The sequence below is a fragment of the Theobroma umbraticum genome, unplaced genomic scaffold, assembly GCF_002168275.2.
Source record: "Theobroma umbraticum cultivar Fairchild unplaced genomic scaffold, ASM216827v3 scaffold_56.0, whole genome shotgun sequence".
Lineage (NCBI taxonomy): Eukaryota > Viridiplantae > Streptophyta > Magnoliopsida > Malvales > Malvaceae > Theobroma > Theobroma umbraticum.
In genome coordinates this window covers 1,714,821-1,735,633 of record NW_018397256.1, presented here as the reverse complement: position 1 = coordinate 1,735,633, position 20,813 = coordinate 1,714,821, and the positions used below count along the sequence as shown (strand labels likewise).

The following is a 20,813-nucleotide window of genomic DNA, read 5'->3' as shown; positions in this document are numbered from 1 at the left end:
TATCCACTTATGAATTTTTATTTCCTCATTTGCACTTTCTTCAAAGGCCTCATTTTCCTAATTTCAATAAAAAAATGTCTCCTTTGAATATTTAGCTTTAGTCCTTTGAGGTTATTTTGCTGTTCTTGATCATTTAGGTTAGTAACTCGACCCGTGAACACCTCTCAAGACAAGCCTTGCCTCTGGTGTTTTTTTTTTTAATATTGTGTCTCTTTTACTTAGGATGTGGATCCAAAATATGTATAATAATAATAATAATAACTAAGCTGGTACTTAAAATGGACATATATTCAGACTTGTGTAACCAATAAATATATAAAAAAATACAATTGACATTCATCATATTATGGAATGTAAAAGTTTAGCGTCAACATTGGCTGACTGATGAGGAATTAAGTTTCTCATATTATCCAAGTTATGCCTGGATGGGAACAAGTACGTGTCCAACTAAATTGATTCTCCATTAAAAGCATCACGGCTATCCATGTTTTCTTGGTGCTCGTCCTTTCGAGGAGATCCTTTCCCTGATTTCAGCTTCCCATTTTGTAAATTGAGGTACGTGTAATACGACATACCAGCAATAGCTACAAAGGCTCCGCAGATACTGGTTGTGCCCGGATTTGAGCTAAAGATGTAATAATTTCCCAGAAGCAGCACGCACGTTTTAAATTGTCCAAGAACCACGTGGGAGATGGCTGACGTTGCCCTGAGATTACAGCATTTATCAGCATATATATATAACAAAATGCCCTGAGGTTAATTAGGCTTTGCTTGGTAGATTTGCACGGTGTCTTTTTTTTTTTTTTCAAAGGCGTATGATTATATTTCAATATCTAGTGGTTAGGTTTGATAATCACTTTAATTTCTACTTTGTAGCTTAGCCATTAGATTAAAAAACTTTTCCAATCATCCCTTCGTTGTATCCAAATTCCTTTGAACTGATTAATTAGCCCAAGGATATGACTATCAATCATCCTTTACACCTTTCAAGCAAAGCCTTAAAGAATATCTTGGGAGAAAGTCAGTCTTCAGATCCTCCTTTGTGTAGACAAGTGTATGTCTGAAAGTTAAAAAGACCTTAAATATTTTCGTTGATCCAATTACAAGAAATGGAGTCCATTCTTACCCGAGAGCCAAAGCTGCTGACCACTGAAGCAAGAAGCCGAAAACCCCAGAGATTAAGATCATGGATGTGTTAATAAAATTCCAATTGTAGGAGAAGGCTCCGGGAGGATCTAAGAGGGGGATCATAATGAGCAGACACAGCAAAGAGATGGGCGTCGTCTTCCACATTAACCTGTTAGAATTTTATAACTTAATTAGGTGAAAACAAACAACTATGCAAATTAAAAACCATCAATAAAGAATTTAGCATACGCCAAGGCAGTCCAATTCTCCCTCTGTTGCAGACTGGACCAGAGGATCTTGCTTATTGCACTTGGAATTATCCAAGACAATGCTACGAGAGCACCGAAGAGGTTGAACTGCAGATCAGTCACGGTTGCAACAGCAACACCGATTGAGACAACTGCAAGTGCAACCACCTGAAAAAATAAATATATAGAGTGATTGCATATTTATCCATCCTTCTCAGGTCCATTGAAGCAACGCAATAAGAAGAGAAGCAAATCACCTTGGGAAAAGAAACCTTCTTTTTGTACCATATATATTCTGCCAGAACAATCGTTGGTGTAACAGCGATCTTGGCCATCTGATAAAATCCGATGCTGCGAATAACGGAAAAGAAGTCTTTTCTAATTATGCCAGTAAAATAGACTTAATTAGCTAGCCAAGCACATATGATCTCATTCTCACCTGTTGTACTTCAAGCTGACATTAGCAAGGCCAGTGCAAAAAGACATAACCAGTCCAAGAGTAAATAAAGGGGCCGATTTTAAAGGAGGAGAGGGAGGAATCAAGGACAATGCATTTAGGATGGCTATCAATGCCAAAGTTACCACGTAATGAATAAAACTGAGAAGTACGGGGAACTGGAATCCGGCATTTTTTAGCACCTGGAGGAACCAAGGAAGCTAATCAGCTACACTGCTAGAAGGCTCTACCGTGTTCCAACGCAAAAGGCTTATAGCATTATGTATATTGAATATGTCAGGATACCAACCCATTTGTTCATGAAAATAATAGCAATCGCAATCACAAAATTGAATGTAAGAGAAACACTTGGAGTACAAAGACGTTGCTGTAGACGTTTTGCATTTTCGGATGAGCAAAAATCGTTGAACAGGGAGGCTCGCAACTCTTCCAGAGCTCTTCCTTTGTAAATGTACCGAAGAGAAGTAGACAAAAAGCTCAATAACTGCAACAATATATACAATACATACTTTTTGCAGTAATTCTTTTTTACAGTTAGTAACATCCTATTGCAGATTGCCAAAAGATATATTTTGCAACATTATGATTGCTAAAGATGTTTTTAGTAAAAAACTTTTCGATAGTTGGACCAAACACCCGGTATGGTCTATTTGGTAAGAAGAGAAAAGTGGATAAATGAAAAGGATACAGAAGAAAAAGGGGAGGAAAGAAACACAAGAAAAAGACAAAAAAGCCTTTCCATGACATTGGGTGGGAGAGAAAACGATAAAACTAGTAAAAAACTGCTAATTAATTGCTTCATCTCTCCAAAGTGTAAGCTGAACTAACAGAAACAAAAATGGAGATCAATGAAATTGAAATAAGAAAGCAAATTCAAGTTTAATGACATAATTTGATTAGCATTTAGAAACAAAAATGAAAAAGAATAATAGTGACATACCTGTTTCGTTCGCGTTACTACCTTTGCGCTTGAGCAGTTTCCTAACATCTTTGTTCACCAAAAAATTGAGAATCTCCCGGCTGGACAGCATTTCTCTAAGTTCTTCCTTTCCCTCTGACTCCCACAATTTGGCACATATATGAAACTATAAATAGAAGACTGGAGAAGGATTTATTTTGATATGGAGGCCGGAGGACAAAGGATTTTGAAAGAAGAAAGGAAAGATGAGCATTCGTTTTGCATTTTTTGTTTCTCTTTATTTCATTTTCATTTCAGATATCTAACAGCAGAAATTTGGTCTATTAAAATAAGTTGAAATTCTCGTGCTGTAATGGTTTACAAAGACAGGATTTGAGTCGTTTTCTTGGTTTAATTAAGCTCTGGTATTTCCATTACTAAGGAGGACTAATTTTGTGACTTATGAGTTTGATCTGAGTCCTCGTGCAAGATATGTCCTCTTATCTTTCTATTGGGTCACACAGCTGCATTAAAAACTATCCCTATTTGCTAATTTAATTAAGATAACTGTCAAGTTTATTGCTATTTTGATTGAAATTACAATTTACCATGACACTTTTTCTAGTGCAATATTAACATCGAATTATGTTTTCTTTTTTGTTTTTTTGATCGGCACTGATCATTAACAGATTTAACTCGCTCCCTTTCTCTTTCATTCGTTCCAGGATGGTCTCCAGCACCCATTTATCGCGGCTAGCAACCAGATCAGACCGCTGATGCGACCAATCAGTACTGCCAATGATAGAATCTAGTTGTTAGCACACTTAATCGCGCTGCCAGCCGATTGGAGCTTAAGCAGGCGAGAGTCCGTGTTTATTCTGGAAAATAAACGCGAAATGGAAAGCAAGACAAGCCTGTCATGTTTATTCTGGGTTTGTAACTTTTGCAAGTATGCCATCCTTAATTCCGGATTTACATTGTTGTAAGGGATGGGCTTGGGATTTTTTATTATTAATTTAAATTTTTTTTATTGAACTTTTTGTTTGTTTAGATGCTCCAGTAAAAGTTTTTGATGGTTGCAATTTCGGGTTTGTAGAGTATTTCAATTGTGTTATGCTATTTGGTTAGTAAGAAAACGAGGGAAAGCGCGAGAAAATCTGGGTTTGTGGTATGGTTTAATTTTTTCATACTCTAATATTTATATGTATTTTAAATTTTGTTTTTAACTAATTCTGATGTGCACGCCACACATCTTATTTGGCATAAACTCCAACAAAAGGACATGACATTTTTGGTACACATGTTCTGGAAGGCTTTATGGCACATCATTGCTTTAACTAAGGATGTTAACAATTTAGACACTTTTTTTGAACTGGGACAAAGTTTGAGTACTAATTTTTTGTAACTTTTTTATAAGTTTAATTTAGTCCAGTTCACCATCTTTCTAATTTTTACGTAATAATATTGATCGAATAATGAGATTGCATCAAAAAAATTATAATTTGATGATCACATGTTCACATTGCATGAAAAAGATATGGTAGTAAAATTGCAACTCGCAATTAAGTGCATTGATATATTTGACTATTATCTTATTAACTTACAAATTATATACATAGTTCTAAAATTTACAATATTACCTTTATAACTCTTATGAGTCTAAATTTGAATTAGGCCCATGCTTATGTTACTTACGGTAAGATTCAAGAGTTGTCACATGTTCTTTATATTGGAGTATGGAACTAGTTATATAGACATCCCAGTGATGCATTCAAAATTTTGCATTAAGGGTGGTGAAATGATAACCATATAAGGTCATGAATTGGGTCAATAATTCAATTTGAAATAAAAATTGATCACTTTTGAAATAAAATTAAATTATAATATAAAATTTATTAATAATTTAAATATAAGTTTTCATATTTATTAATACAAATAAGTGTAAATTAGAAAAAAAAATTAATATTAGATTTTTACATTGGATATTGTAAGCTGTTAAGTAATGTATTTTTTACATAGGACTATAGCAGATTATATACCACAAAGTTATGTAAATGTTCAGAGAATTCAATTTAGTTATCCAGAAACATACATACTAAAGCCAATTCCTCTAATACATATAAACAATTATTTAGTTTTGAGAAAAAAATTATTTAATTGATTCACAAAAGAGAATAAGATAAAGGATTTTTCTAATTTGATGAATGATAATTGTTTGATTGATTCACAAAAAAAAAAAGAGAATAAGAGAAAGGGCCAAATCCTCCAGTATATATTAATAGTTATTTAGTTTGAAGAGAAAATAAGAAAAAAATTATTTGATTGATTCAAAAAAAAAGAAAATAGGAAAAATGGTTTTTCTAATTTGATGAATGATAATAGTTTGATTGATTCAAAAAAAAAAACAGGAAGAAAGGGTTTTTCAAAATCAATGAATGATATTGTTTGATTCAAAAAAGAGAATAACAGAAAGGGTTAAAGAAAAAAAAACAAAAAAAAAAGTCTAGCGAGCCAAAAAAAAAGGAAGGAAACATAAGGGGAAAAAGGAAAAAAAAAAGCCTAACTAGCAAAAAAAGAAAGGCAAAAAGGGGTAAAATTCTAGAATTTGAGCTTAGGAAGAATTGAACCTAAACGAATTAATGATTTTTCTAAAAAGCTTACCACTATTCCAAAAATATTGTTCAATTTAATTAAGGTAACAAAAGTATAAATATCAAATTTTTTATATATGATGATAGAAAAAATTAAAAACTAAGAGGTGGTGGCCGCCACCTCATGCCACTCCTCTCCCTCCACCATTAACCAAGGCTGCAATTTTCATGATTATCAAAGAATTTTATTTGAAAATTGGGTACGAAGTCAAGAAGGAATCAATCTAACTAGGATAAACCTAGCTTTAACCATTCTACTCTAGATTAACTTGATTAGAGATCAAAATAAAAAAGCACATCTCTCTTTTGATTAGTATTTGATGTAATCATGAACAAACAATGTCTCATGTTGGTATACATGCACCTAGAGCGATATAGGTCTAGAAGCCTTAGGTGGTATATCCATTATTAACAAGATGCAAACATATTAAAGGAAAATAATGAAAAAAAAAAAGCATCTTGTGAAGATAGAAAGAAAAACTTGCATAATAACAAAAGTGATTGAAAGCCCTAACACACAAATTTTACATGATATACAAAAATGAGATAAATATTCTTAGAACTACATGACACACCAAATGAGAGAAATATTCTTAGAACTACATGACACATTAAATGACTAAAATACCCTTAGATTAATCTGGCATGTTTAAATGTTATTCTTGGAGCCACATAACATAGCAAAGGTATTCCTAAGACTATATGACTTACTTTATCATATCAACATTGTCATGGTATGAACATGATGGCTTTATAACAATTTTTTTTATATGGCATGCTTGCATGAGATCATACTAAAATTATCATGGCATACTTTGTCATAACATCATCACACCTTATTATAAGAATTCTACATGTTTATATGACATGCCATCATAATAATGCTATTTCAACATTTTATCTTGTACATACTGATGCATCTACTTGATGAATGATTAGTCCTATATTGTTATATTGCGATTCTACATAGTATTAGGATGAACTGGTTTGGACTTAGACTTAAAAATTTAGAAGACTTGATTAAAATCGAGGTTGGGCTTGGCATTGGAATTTGAACTAGGGCTAGTTCTCCTAGCTTATACCTCTAGGCTTAGGTTGGATCTCAATGCTTCGACCTCCAAGTGTAAACACCAAAGTTTGCACCGTAATAACTAAGGATTGAAAATAATTTTGGGGGCAAATGAAATGATTTTAGAAGCTTAAAATCATACTTTGATATGACATTTTGGTAAATTGGAATTAATGTGATAACCATGCATTAAAGTTACTTTGGAAAACAATTAAGAAAATTTTTGCTTAAACCTTGCGAGACTTTTTGATTTTCAGCTTTATAACTTTTCAAACATAAAGAATAATAAAACAAGCTTTATGTTTACAAATAGTATTTAATACCTTTTGTTTGTTATATTATGAAAAAAACAACAATTACTCAACAAGAAATTATTGAAATTGAGCATTGGTTGAAATTTGACAAACTTTGAGTTTATTTTACATATTTTGCAAAATACTTTAATCTTTTGATTAAAACCAATTTCATTTGAAAGTGGACTTTTTAACTTTTTTTCAAAAAAAAAAATACGTCACTCAACTATTACATCGTAATAGGAATTATGATTGTTCAAAGTTAGGTCTACAAAGCTATAAAAGAAATGTCAAATGAACCTGTATTGTTTGCTGAATTTATTTATTTATTATTTATTTTATTATGTATCCTATGTTGGATAAAGAAGCTTAAAGTAAAATAACCAAGAGGGGCAGTGAATTGATTTCTTAAATAAAAATTTGATCTTTGTAAAGCAGAGTTAAAAGTGAGAATGTTTAGGATAGACCTTAAATCTCATAGTATAGAAGCTTAAAAAGATAACGAATCAAGCTAGTAAAAGAGATGAAAAAGGAAAAGTACTTAACCATAATTTTATGCAGGTTTGGCTCTCAAAGCCTACGTCCTCTCTTTTGATAACATACGGAGTTTGAATCCATTAACTGTTGTCTTTTAAATCAAGTTTAGGCACAACCTTTAACACATTACCTTTTCTTGAAGAGGTATTATCTTTCTATATCTTTCACCGTGGAGGTATAACCTTACAACAATGGATTTTTACAAGTGTTCTCAACTAAAGACCTAAAAAGGCTAATAAGCAAGCTAAGTACAAGAGGATGAAGATTTTTCAGAGAATAAAAATTGAAAGATAAAGGTTCTTTTAAGAGAATCTGTTGTAAAGAAAGAAAACGAATGAACTTTAAAAATCTCAGCTTTTTTCTGCTCTTGAAATGATTTTCTTACTCTCTTTTCTTCTTTTCTTATTTGTCATTCGTATTAGCTTTAAAATGATGGGAGTTTAGAAATGACAACAATGATCAAAATTTCTTGTTTGAGTTATCCTTAAATGCTTTTGAAGTGCCTTAGTGTTTCCTTACATGAATAATCTTTGAACTTGTTGTTTGAAGTTGTTTGTGAAAAGAAAAATCTTTTCAACACTTTAAATCTCAAGTTCTAGGTATAAAGAATCAATTTCTTGAAAAGGAAACATCGATTTGTGAAGATGCAAGAGCCACTGGAAGAGCAAGAATCGACTTCTCAAGCATCAAGTGATTGATTCTTGAAGCTACAAAAAGAAAAAATTCAAAAACTTGGAGAAGAAGAAAAAAATTGGAGAATAGATAAGGATGGAGCAAGCACATGAAATTTTGAATTTTGAATTTGGTGCCTAAAGTGAAAGAATAATTGACTTTTAGAGAGACAAAGATCAATTCTTAAAAAATCTAAGATAAAGAATAATCAATATCTCAAGAATGCAACGATTGATTCTCATAAAACAGAATGCTTTAAAGACAAGAAGAATCGATTTCTCACAAATGGAATTCAATTCTTAAACACTAGAAAGCTCTAGACCAAGAAAAATTGATATCTCGAGAAGAAAAAGTTAATTCTCATACTCTAAAAGTAATTGTTAGGCATGAAAAAAGATAAAAAAAAATGGTTAATTTCTCCACTAATCATTCCTAACGATTCCAAACTATTTCCAAGCATAAAAAAGACTTCTCCAACGCATGTTAAATGAGAGAAAAGAAGTGAAGAACATCATTTAATAAAAAAATAAGCAATTCGAAGAAAAAGAAAGAGAAACCAAGTTAGAGCAAGCAATTCACATTCTTCCACCTAGCTTATAAGTTATCTTTGAGCTCTAAATTCTTTATGCTACCACTCTTATTCTTTATACACATCTTTATATTCATAATATTTTATCTCCATTGTACTTACTAAGCAAAACCTACCTTCCAGAGGTATTTTTGCTAATCAAAATTGCAAAAGAGAGAAAGTGTCACATCTTGATTTGTGATGGGATGACCAGTGCATGAACCCAGACGAGAATAGCCCGCTAAGCCTAAGCAAGCCTCCTTACATACATTCATTCATAACTTGTTCCATTAACCATGATCATCATACATAAAAGCATATAATATCAACACATGCATGCATCCATAGGCATCTATACACAGTTGTGGAACTTCTTAACATAAACCATGTAAGTGCATCCATTTCATACTTTCATCAGAGTGTCATAATCTCATACATTGTACCATGTAACATTCGTCAACACCTTTAGGTTTCCATATAGGCTCTCGAGCTACCTTTGCACATTAATCATAAAATTCATAAAGTAAATGCCAAACATTGGTTACATTATTATAAACATGTTCAGGATCCATAAACATAAACATAACAAAAAGACTGACTTGTTAGTGAAACATAATTTGACCTCTAAGCAGTAAGTGGTTGCCAAATCACTTACCAAAAGAGGAACAGATCACGTCTTCGTAATATTGGCTACTAGTAAAATAGTGCTATCACCGATTTGCAACAAAAATATATGAAAAAAATAACGTGTAAGTCACAAAGACTCCGTGAGTGGATATGGGGAAGGGGACAACCACATGGGAGAGTTTTTCATAACCCTACACTTATAAATCACATAAAATTCATAAATATTCTTCATTTCCAATATGTTCATCAACAAGGTATTTAAATACAATTTAAATGGCATTGGATGGAAAACCATTTATGTAAACCATAGGAAGCCATTTGCCTTTGAAAATCTTTTGAAAAATACCTAAAAACTTGTTATTGCAAAAGATATATCGATAGAATAAGGAATCTATCAATAGATGGCACCCAGAATGCTTCTTGTTGCAATCTATCCACTATATATCTATAGATGACTCTCTAGTATCGATAGATTTTTCATGAAACCCAATTTCCTGGGAGAAATCTTTAGGCTAGATTTCCGCAAGTATAGAATCATTCTCATCCTTAACTTGCATCATAAAGCAACATCATACTCATAAATCATTATCATGTTTAGCTTATAGTGTATATAAAATTCTCAACACATACATCTCATGGCATACAAATCATATTTAACCTCATAAAGCATTCTCATGCTTAGCCCTTATTGTAGATGATGTTTTCAATGCATAAATCTCATGGCATACATTTCATCTCTTATCTCATAAATTATCATCATGTAATGGGAGGGAAATCATCATCCTCCAAACATATCATCATGCATAGCATGCATATCATAGTCATTCATAATTTCATAGATGGAACTAATGCATCCATCAACCTTACATGCTACATCATGTCAAGCATGTACATTATACCATTCATATGGTTTTGAAGGAAAAAATTTGAAAGGGCTTGCCTTCCTTGTTGAAAACTAATACATAGTAGAATATTAACATACATAGTAGATTCATAAATGTTGTGAAAATCATTTCTGTTAACTTGCATCACAAATCATCATTTAATTAAACTCTTTAATCATACCTTTCAAAATTATTTGAAAACCTTAAAATAAAATCATTTAATAAACCATTCTCTGAAACAATATTTCATCATGCATAATTAATCATTTCTATAAATATCATGTTCACTTTACATGCTAAAATACTTGAAGAGCTATATCCACTCACCTAATTGGAGGCTTAATCTCTAGCTCCAATCACAACTCTTTTCTAATGAATTCTTCGAAGTTTTTAACCGTTCTTAACATTCAACAATCATCAAAATCATTATCTAAACTAGAAATCTCATAATAATCATTCTATGTCCTTTTGAAACTATTTGGATTCGACTAAAACTAATTTTTTAGCTCAAGCCCATTGCTAATTGACATAAATAATGCTTACAAACTCATAAATCCTTCATCTCTACCTAAAATGAGCTTTGATGCTAAGGAAAATCACAAACCTTGAGCTTTAGTATCCAATAGAAAAATCTAGACATCAAATCAACATTTTTAGTTTTAAAAAAAATAAAGATTTAAGGATTTCAAAGTTGAAAAATGTCATCTTGTTTATAAAAACCTAACACCAAGCTTTCAAATTTTTAAAAATGGTTATTTAGGTTGAAAATGGGTTTGAGAAGGTTTAAAGTTGAAAGAATATCTTGCAAAAATGGCTGAGGGCCACCAACCTCGTAACATGTGACCTATTTATAATTTAGGATGTTAAAATATGTTCTTACTCTTTTTATTATTTTAAAAATGGCATTATTTATTGACATATGCCATCTATCAATACACGGGGCCATCTATCAATACATGTCCTTTAGGTGCTTTCACAATGCTCTCAAGTTACTATCTATCGATAAATGATGAACATCTATCAATAGATGTTCTTTATTTTTCTTTAAAAACCTTTCTGGGTTATATTTATCAATAGATAAAGAATATCTATTAATAGATAGGTTCCAATAAGCAAAACTAAACTTAAAAGCTTGTCAATTCAGACTCTTTTTTACATCAAACTTTGTAAATTATCTTCATGCATCAAAACATAAATTTTTCCCAGCTTAAAACTTGGTTTAAATGTTGAAAACATAAAACATACATATTCATCTAAGGATTTCCCTTTTCACCCAAAATCAAAGAACCTTTAAATGAAATCCTAACACTACTATGCTGCTGCCTCAGCCCTATTCCTTGCTGACAAGTCATTCTCCTTTCACATAGTTGTCTTCACCATAGTTTTTGGTTACTTGATTTTAGCCAAAAGCTAATGTTCTCTCTTTTTTTCCCTTCCCTTGTTTCTTTTGGAACTAGGTTGATTGTTGTTTCAGTTTGATTAAGAAGATGATATATATGTTTTGGTTTCAATACTATATTTGAAGTAGAATTTTGAGATGCAGATCACCCTATTTGATTTTGTAATTAGCAAGAATCTTGTAATTACTAAAAAGTAAAAAAGTTTTTTTCTTGTTTTGCTATTTTTGTTATTGTTGTTGCTACAGCTGTTATTATGGAAATTGTAACTCTTGTTACTATTGTTGGGGCTGCTTTGCAGCACCAAAATATCTTATGAGGCTAGAAGTCCTTTATTTGTTGTTACAAAGGAGAAGAGTAGCAAGGTCAGGGGACATGAGTACCACAAAGCCCATGGATTTAGGCTTTTTTTTTCTTTTATTTTAACTAGTTGGCCTTTGAGTTCTATGCTTTATGATTATTATGGACGAATTTAGGGTCTTTGGTTATTGTTTTTATGCTTTATTTCTTTATGTTTTCTAATTATAATGGATGAGTTTAACATTTTTGGCTAGTGTTTTTATGTTATATTTTTTAATTTTTTTTACTATTATGGATAATGTCTTTGTCTTGTATTTTAATGATTTGTTTCTTTATATTTTATGATTGCTTAATTTTTTTTTTATTATCATGTGCAGGGTAATAAAGTAAATGCCATACAAATATTTGTTATGGGAGTTGATGAATTTATGCAACTATTTTTTTTTTACTAAATTTTATGCAACTATTACTTGAGTGTTGCGACACTTTTTACTATCTTCTTAAGAAATTTGGTGAGGTTGTTGTACTAATATCAGTGCTAATAACAAGTAATTTTTCACTATTGTTTTGCCACATGATATGTCCATTATAATTTCAAAATGAAAAGAGATAGGCCTTGAATGCATTTTCAACTACATCAAGATGAATACATAAGGTGTTGAAGATTGTTGCTTTTGCCTTTATTCAACATAAATATGTAAATGAGAATAAATTAGATGTCCTTACTTCCGATATATAAACAACAAGTTTCTAAGTGCTAAGCAAGTGCATAGGCACCTTTATTGCTAGAGTGTCACTGGTGCTTTACATAAGATGGGATTTACACAAGGAATGCGAAATTGGACAATCCTCATGAAATCAAAATGATGATGATATTGAACCAATATATCAAGTGGGAATATGAAACTTGTATAGTGGAATAATTATGGATGTCGTACATCTAGAGTTTGATTTCTCAATGTCGGTCAAGATAATCATTCAATGTTTCAAGAATAACTTCTAAATCCAAACACTGCCAATTGAAGATCTAAGTTGTAGAAATCAACAACTTTTGTTCATTTGATTATGTTGTAGACCGATGAATCAATTCAAAGATTTTAAACTCGAAACTTGTAAGTTTATTCTAACTTCCACAATCTTATTTTAATGTTTCCTTCACATTATTATATTTGTAACATTGTAATGAACAAACATATAGGTTTCAAAATCATGTTTACAATATTTATATACTAGTAACAAACATTAATTGAATTATTTTGATTTGCATTAATCACATTAGTTTTGATATAATTTTTTTAATTTATTAATTTTTTTGCCAATGAAATTATTATTTAAATTAATAATGTACTCATGTTATGGACTATTATCTCCTAAAAATGGTCAAAATGAAATTATTTTATTTAAAAAAATTGATTCAATTATTGATAAACAAATATAGGTTTTAAAATAATTTTCACAATATTTATATTAGTAATTTACATTAATTGAATATTTTTATTTGCTTTTCACATCACTCAAATTATTTTATATATAATTTTTTAATTTATTCATTATTTTTTGGCAATGAAATTATTTAATTAATTGCATAATTTTTTTTTACTTTTGTATGGACTATTATCTGGTAAAAATGATCAAACAGTTTTTCAACTGATTTATGAATCATCTAATATTTTTCTTATTATATTTTTACTTTTTCTTTCTACCCATCTTTTATTTGCTTTCTTTCTCTCTCTCTCTCTCTCTCTCTCTCTCTCTCTCTTCTTTAATTTCCTTCTTTGTTTTGGTCTTTTTGGATAAGATGATTACTTGTGTCAATAACTTTGATGAATTTGGGTTGTACTTAGGCCAACACTGATCCAATTCTCCATACCTTCCCTTTTTCTTTTTTCTCTTTTTATCTCTTTAAAACTACATCACTTTAAAATTTGTATTTTAAACCTTTTTTTCAAAGGTAGAGATTTATTGCATAAGGTCTCACAAACGAAGACCTACAAATGATAGCCATAATATGCATGTATGCCACATAGAATAACAATAGGCTACAAAAGGGCAGAAGTCTGCTACATTTAGAATAAATACAAGGTATAGTCCACTTTGAGAATAACAACAAGGTACATATCATAATAGTAGCCTAATAATTAAAAGTGCATTAGAATGAAAAAACAACAATAAGGCATCGCTGGCTTATAGTCAAATTGAGAAAGGCACATGTAAGAACCTATAAACTCGATGCATTCTAGGACAAAGAAAAGAGAGTTAGTGGTGGTCTGCCTTATACAAATTTGGGAAATAAGCCCTAAAGTTAGAAGCTCTTATAACCCTAGCTTTAGCGAACCCATCTACCACATTGTTGCCAACCCATTTACCGCATTGTTGCCTTCTCGCGTGATGTGGTTAAAGGAGATCTTTGTGTTGTTGTAATGGTAGACCACAATGGCATTGGACATGTTTTTTCCATTCTCCAAGGAACTGTGTTTTAGTTTTTAGCCTAGTTAATGGCAGTAAAGGAGTCACTCTCAACTTCAAAGGAATGGAATGAAGCCTAAAAAGAGGAAAAGAAAAACTTGATTCCCTCGAGAATGGTATAGAATTCAGTAAAGTTGGAGTCCTCTGTGCCAATATTGTTGAAGGCACCTCATATAATTCCTGGATGATCTCTAAGCACTCCCCTTATGCCAATAGGGTCCAATTTTTCTTTAGCTACACCATTAGTGTTGAGCTTAAGTGTCTCATGAGGAGTGGTGTATAAGTGGTTTTTTTCCTCTATTTTTTCTTTCTAGTGTTGTGGTTAAGGGTGGTGGGATCCATATGACACAAGATAGTAGGAATGTGATTTAGCCATATATCAAAGTTTGTGGGGAAGGATAGTGATATCCACCATTTGGTTTGAGATGAAGTGTTTGCCTCTAAAGATGCCTTCATTTCCATATAACCAGAAGGTTTAAAAGTTTGCATAAAACAACATTCTCCAAGTGTCCACTTTTTGGGAAGGCATAGGGAGCTTAATCCATGCTTTAAAGAAAGAGATAACAACTCCTAGTGAAATCCAAGTGGTGCCTGTTGTCTATTTTACACAAGCAAGTATTCGTATCGAACAAGTAATATAGACAGTAAGTCCAGATTATTATTCTTACAAGGATTTGTTTTTAAAGTTTCACTAAGCACTAAAATTATAAAACAAATTAATCTTATTTAAGTAATTTGAAAATTGAGGAAAAACTAATTAAAAACAACTAAAAATCAACACTAAATAAACTAATAATCTAAATAAGTTGAGAAAAGTAGTATATTAAAGACCTAAGATTATGAGTTCATTCAATTTTTTATCTGACACTAGCTTTTCTTGTTATTTATCTTTCTTGAATGGTTTTACGAACTTAGAATCCAAAGCTATGGACAAGTCTCCATCAAGTTGCTTGTACAAATACCTAACTTAATTAGCTCACTATATGTCGATAGGAATCAATTAAATTAAGTTCATTAAGTAAGTGTCCTAATGTGGCTATGTATGGTAATTGGCATATGTCTACCTGAATTGTGAATTAGATTAGCTAAATGACGTGAATATACACTATTCAAACTTTAATCCAATCTAAAATCTCTTTATCTAGTCTCAATTAAATTCACAAATCAATTAATTGTTAGCCAAGCAATCAAAAGCATTAAGAACATATTTGAATAAGCAAACTGCACCCATTCATGAATAATAAAAGAGGAACTAATATTCAAATTACCTGTTGAAATCCACCACAATCCTAGATAAGCAAATTAATTCATGATATTAAAATGAAACACAATCCAAAGAATTATAGCCATGAGTTCAAAACAAGAATTAAGAATAACACAAAAGGAGAGAATTAAACTAATGTTAAAGCTTGATTGATTGCAAATCTCTCTCAAATTCTCTTGTTTTTTTTGTTTTGTTCTTGGCTCACAATCTCTAGAAAGTTGCTGCCATCTTTTGTCTTAAAACCTTTAAAACAAGTCCCTAAAATAGGCTCCAAGTAACCCACTTTTCAAAATCCTATCCAATTTTTATTTTTAGAAAATCACCCAGCACTACGGCCTTAATTTCTTGGCTTTGTGACACCATGACAGACTTTGGCAGTACTGCGGTGCTACTTCTTCAACATCACGATGCCGTGATTAGCCTCTAAAGTGCCGTAGTGCTGAGTCTTTGTATGATACACCTTTGATGCATAGCACCCCAACCATAGTTCACTACCGCTGAGGTGGTCACATTTGTACTACCACGACCATGAGTCTCTGGTGTCATGACACTCCAGCCATGTTGCTTCAATGTAGAGCTGTATCTGTCCACCAACTTTGAGCATGATTTTCGCCTTGATTTAGTCAAAATTGAACAAATGGTAAATAGAAAAGTTGTATCCCATTCTCTTATCTTTCTAATGAATTAAAATTCACCTTAATTAGAGTTCTACAACTCAAGTTATTTTCAAATTACTGCTACATGTACGAGTGACACTTTCTCCTCACCTATGCTATCATATCTTCCTTTCACCTTATTCACCATATTTTTCACAAAATCATGAGAAAAATCAGCAATAACTTTTCATAAAGTAAATTGAGATAAATTAAAGTGAAATTAAACTAGAAACAGCTAAGTTAACTAATCAATATAAAATCTAACTTACACTAGAAACATAGGTAAAAAAGGTTAAAATTCGATCCCAAACTTAAATATATAACTGCTAAAGTCCCTAAAATGTATTAAAAATAACTCTATACAATAGTGTTATCAGTAGCCCATAACTAAGAGCATAAAGTCCATGATTCCAATGTAGTAACACAATTAAACAGCAATTGAAAGGGTGTCTAAAGCTGCGATTTGCAAAAGGTACAATTAGCCTCTTTAGTACTACCAATGCCACACTCCACTAAAATGGATTTTGTATCCATTTTTTCTTTAAGAGTTTACCAACAAAGGTTTCTACTTTCGATGATGCATAGCCTATCCGTATATCATTTGAAATGCTTTTGGCCTTATGATTGTTTCCATGGTAAGCTTTGATGAAGGATAAGGAAGAATAGAAACCATTGGTTATGTTTCTTTATACTATTTGTCTTTATCCCTAAAGTGTGATTGCACACTATTTATGAGATTTATAAAATCATTCCAATGGTTTTGCTCCTAACTAAGAGGTTGTCTTCTTATGCTAATGTCCCACTTTCACTTGCCATTGATCTAGTTTCCCAAATTTGCAAGTGGTTTTTCCATCGATTGTGAAAGCATATATACAAGGAAATTTAACTATTAAACGTATATCATCCATCCATATATCTTCTCAAAAGTGAATGGTGGTCTTAATACCAAAAGTCTCTCTAAATCCCTTAATGACCAGCTAATAATATTTTTTAAATGGGATTAGGGGTTTGCTGATATGCTTCCATATTGGAGAGGGTTTATGAAAGTTACCTGCTAGTATCATCCATTTAAGGTCTAACTTATTTTTTGCACCAACCACTTGGCACCATAAACTTTAAGGTTCGTTGGCATATTTCTAATGTCATTTGTTAATCATGGCTTAATTTTTTAGCTCAAGGTTGGTAATTCCCATCCGTCTTTCACTTTTGGGGCTAGTGGTAGTGGACCAATTGAGATGTTTTAAACATAAAACCTAATTTTTCTTTCTTTTATTCTTCTCATTTCTATTAGCTTTAAAATTATTATAGTTTTGATTATTACAAAATGATCAAACTTGCTTAAACATTATTTGAGTGATCCTTGACAAGTTCTTGAAATAATTTAACTCCCATACATTTGTTCTTACTTAGACACAAGCTTGACTCTTGAAGTTATTGAACTATATGTATAAGCTTGTCTGACTTAGGTGTATGAGTGCTTATGATTCTCATTCATTAAAGTTTTATTTAAAGATTAAAGAAAAATCTAGATGCACTGATTAAGGGGGAGTTTTGAATATCTTGTTTAATTATGAAAAAGTTAAAAGAAAGAAGGAAGACTAAGTTGAAAAGAGTTTGATAGGTCTTCATGTTTAATTTATATGTGTGATGCTTTGTTTTGGTTTTGTTACGTAAAGAAAACTAGATGCATTGACTAAGAGGGAGCAACTCACTACGAATAAAGATTTGAAGCATTTATATTGAACATAGACATTGCACTCTTAATCTAAGAGTGCTTTATCATAGTCAAAAATAAGAGATAGAGAATGTTGACTTTATATGTTTTTTATGATAGTAAAATATTTCTATTCATTGGTGTCTAATTATATTGTTTAAGTGTGTAGGAGTAAGCTTAAATTCATTAATATATTTGATATTTGAAAGTAAGTAAAGATGCTTGTTCAGTTGCAAAATGGGTTAATTGGTTAATTTGGTATTTAATGAAGACAGATTAGTCTTAGTCGATTAACATAAATCTTTAATCGATTAAAGTAATTCTAGGTGCTACATTAAGACATACAGAAAGGTCTTAACTGGTTAACATAAGATTTAATCAGTTAAGAAGGTATTGAATACAAACAGAAGCCTCTTAGTCTGTTAACTAAGGGAGTTAGTTAGCTAAAATCTAAAAGTAAAGATCCAAAATAAAGGTAGTCAAATTTATGAAGAGCAATTCAAAAAGTCTCGGATGACTAACATATCTCACGGTTATTTAAGGGAAGTAAAAGATCAACGTTACCAAGCTAAGAGAAGAATTAATCAAACAAAGAAAAGTTGGTGAAGCTGGTTGCTCTAGAAACAATAAGCTCTTAATCGGTCAAAGTCTTTCTTAACCAATTAACAAAGTAAAACAGATTGCAAGACAAAGAATACTTAATCAACTGAGAAGTATAGTTAGCTAGCAAAAAGCTCACTGTCAGAGAATTTGACTGCGAGACAGAGAAGACTTAGTCGACTAAGAAGTATGGTTGGTTAGCTAAAAGGTCACTGTCAAAAATTTGAAATTAAGCACAAAAGGACAAAATAATTGCCAAAAATGGCTAATTTCTATCTCCAATAGCCAGAAGTGATTTTTCAAGTATTTAAAGCCTCTCCAACAGTCAAAAATCATTTAGAAAAGTTATCCAAAGTGATTTTGAGCTTAGAAGACAAAAAACCTTCTCTTTATACTTATATTTAACTCCCATCCTTTGAAAAAGTGTTTGAGCTTAACTTTGTACATCTTAGATTAACTAAGTGATCAATCGTACTTCATCTTTTCTCTATTTCCTATTTACTTAGAGTGTGAGAGACACTCTGAGGTTGATCAAGCTTGGGTTAGTTTGGTTGTTGTGGTAGGTTCTAACTAAGCCTTATAAAAGTTAGTTTGGGTTTTTGGTTGATCTTGGGAAAACCATTGGTAAAGGTTGTGGCTGAGCTTATGAAAAGCCATTTTGGGTTTTGGTTGGTCCCATAAAAAATCATTGTTAAAGGTTGTGTCTAAACCTATGAAAAGCCATTGTAAAAGCTTAGTGGAAGCTTGAGAATTTCACTAATTTTAGTGAACTGATTCGAAAATCCTTGATTAGGAGATCAAGGTAGTAGATGTAGGTCAAGGGGACCGAATTACTATAAAATATTATGTTTTATCTACTTTCTTTTATTTTCTTCTTACTCTTAGCATTTAAATCATCTCTCCAGCAAGCTTTAAACTTTCATTTTCAAATTCTTTTAATCAGCTCTTTACTTGGAAAAATATTTTGTGTCATTCCAAAAGTGCTATTCACCCTTCCTCTAACACACTCTTCGGACCAACACTATCGCTCGTCTCATCATAGTTGGCTCACTTTTTTCTCATCTCCTCTTATTAATCGCAAGGTCCACTTTAACATTGAGACTCAAATCTGACCCTTTCTATCTTCACTACCCTTCTTCCATCAATTTCTTTTTTTCTCCCTCTCACTCGCAATTGTTCTTTCCCCCTTTCATTTCTTTCAACCTAAATTCTCGTTCCCTTTTCCTATATCTTTACTACTTTCCACACTTTTATCCTCTATTTGACTCATAAAATGATGTTGCTCCCCTATCCCTAACTCACTTGGTCCTGACCTTCATTTCTCTACCTTTTCTTTTTTCCCATACATCTCTATATGCTCTTTCTTCCATTTCTTTAAACAAAACAAAATTTAATTTCAAAAGAAAATTATGGTGATGTATCCCTTTCTGATGAGTCAACTTGATCTAATTTACACAATACCATACTTGACTCATTTTTAATACGATTTATATTTGATTCACTAAAAGTATATAGTTTTACCTCATTTCCTTAATTAAAATGGAAAAATATATTTGATGCACTAACAGTGCATAAAAGCTATACACTATCAATTCACAAAATGTTACCACCTCATTAATGAGGTAAAACTAAAAATCTTTAGGGATTTCAATTTTTCCTTTTTAAAGATTGCTACCTACCATGGAAGATAGGGTATTTAGGGACTTAAAATTAAATATTAATAATTTCCTTTTTCTATCTCTTTCTAATTCCCTCATCATCAATAAAAAAATGAGTGAGAAAATTGAGAGATTTTTGTAGGTAGGCATGGAGGAGATGGAATAGCTATGGGGTTTCAAGTGGCAAGGGTTTTAAGGTAATAGGGATCGTGGGCAATTTGAGTTGGCATAATGGAGGAGATCAATCTTCATTGTTTTTGTTGATAATTTGGTTGTAGGAATGTCATGGGATAGAATCATGATATTTTTCGATCAATTTGGCATGGTTATGGATGTATTTGTTCCATGTAGTTATTAAAGGAGAAGTTCCAATTTCACATTTGTAAGGTATCAATTTGAGAAGGCACAAATGCTGGTAGTTCAATGTGGTGATGGAATAGTGCTCTCTTGTAGGAGAATCATTGTCAAGAAAGCCTTCGAAGTAAAAATGAAGAGAACTTTCATTCTTGCTAATCCTAGGTTGTCTTCCCAATCAAATCACTGTTGGTCTTAAAGAGCATGCTAAAGGGGAGGTGAATAGTACCTTTGGAATGACACAAAAATTCTTCAAAGAACAGAGCTGATTAAGGGAATTTGAAAATGGGAGTTTAAAGTTTGCTGGAAGAATGATTAAAATGTTAAGAGTAAGAAGAAATTAAAAAAAAAAGTAAACTAAACATAATGATT

The 20,813-nt window shown here is 31.6% G+C and overlaps 1 protein-coding gene across 2 annotated transcripts; it reads right to left on the bottom strand.

The window, feature by feature from the left end:
• Window positions 1-267: 267 nt before the first annotated feature.
• LOC110410872 (nucleotide-sugar uncharacterized transporter 1-like) lies at window positions 268-3,019 on the bottom strand. Of its 2 annotated transcripts, XM_021420779.2 has the most exons (7): window positions 2,774-3,016; window positions 2,123-2,274; window positions 1,816-2,015; window positions 1,634-1,727; window positions 1,378-1,544; window positions 1,127-1,297; window positions 268-706 (listed from the first exon to the last, which is right to left on the bottom strand). In XM_021420779.2, exons 1-7 carry the CDS (start codon window positions 2,862-2,864, stop codon window positions 448-450), a joined length of 1,134 nt encoding a protein of 377 aa, XP_021276454.1. In that variant the 5' UTR covers window positions 2,865-3,016; the 3' UTR covers window positions 268-447. The 2 variants fall into 2 exon arrangements, with proteins under 2 accessions (XP_021276454.1, XP_089638768.1); XM_089782642.1 differs by lacking the exon at window positions 268-706 and having other exon boundaries at window positions 1,123-1,297; window positions 2,774-3,019.
• Between the last annotated feature and the right edge of the window lie 17,794 nt (window positions 3,020-20,813).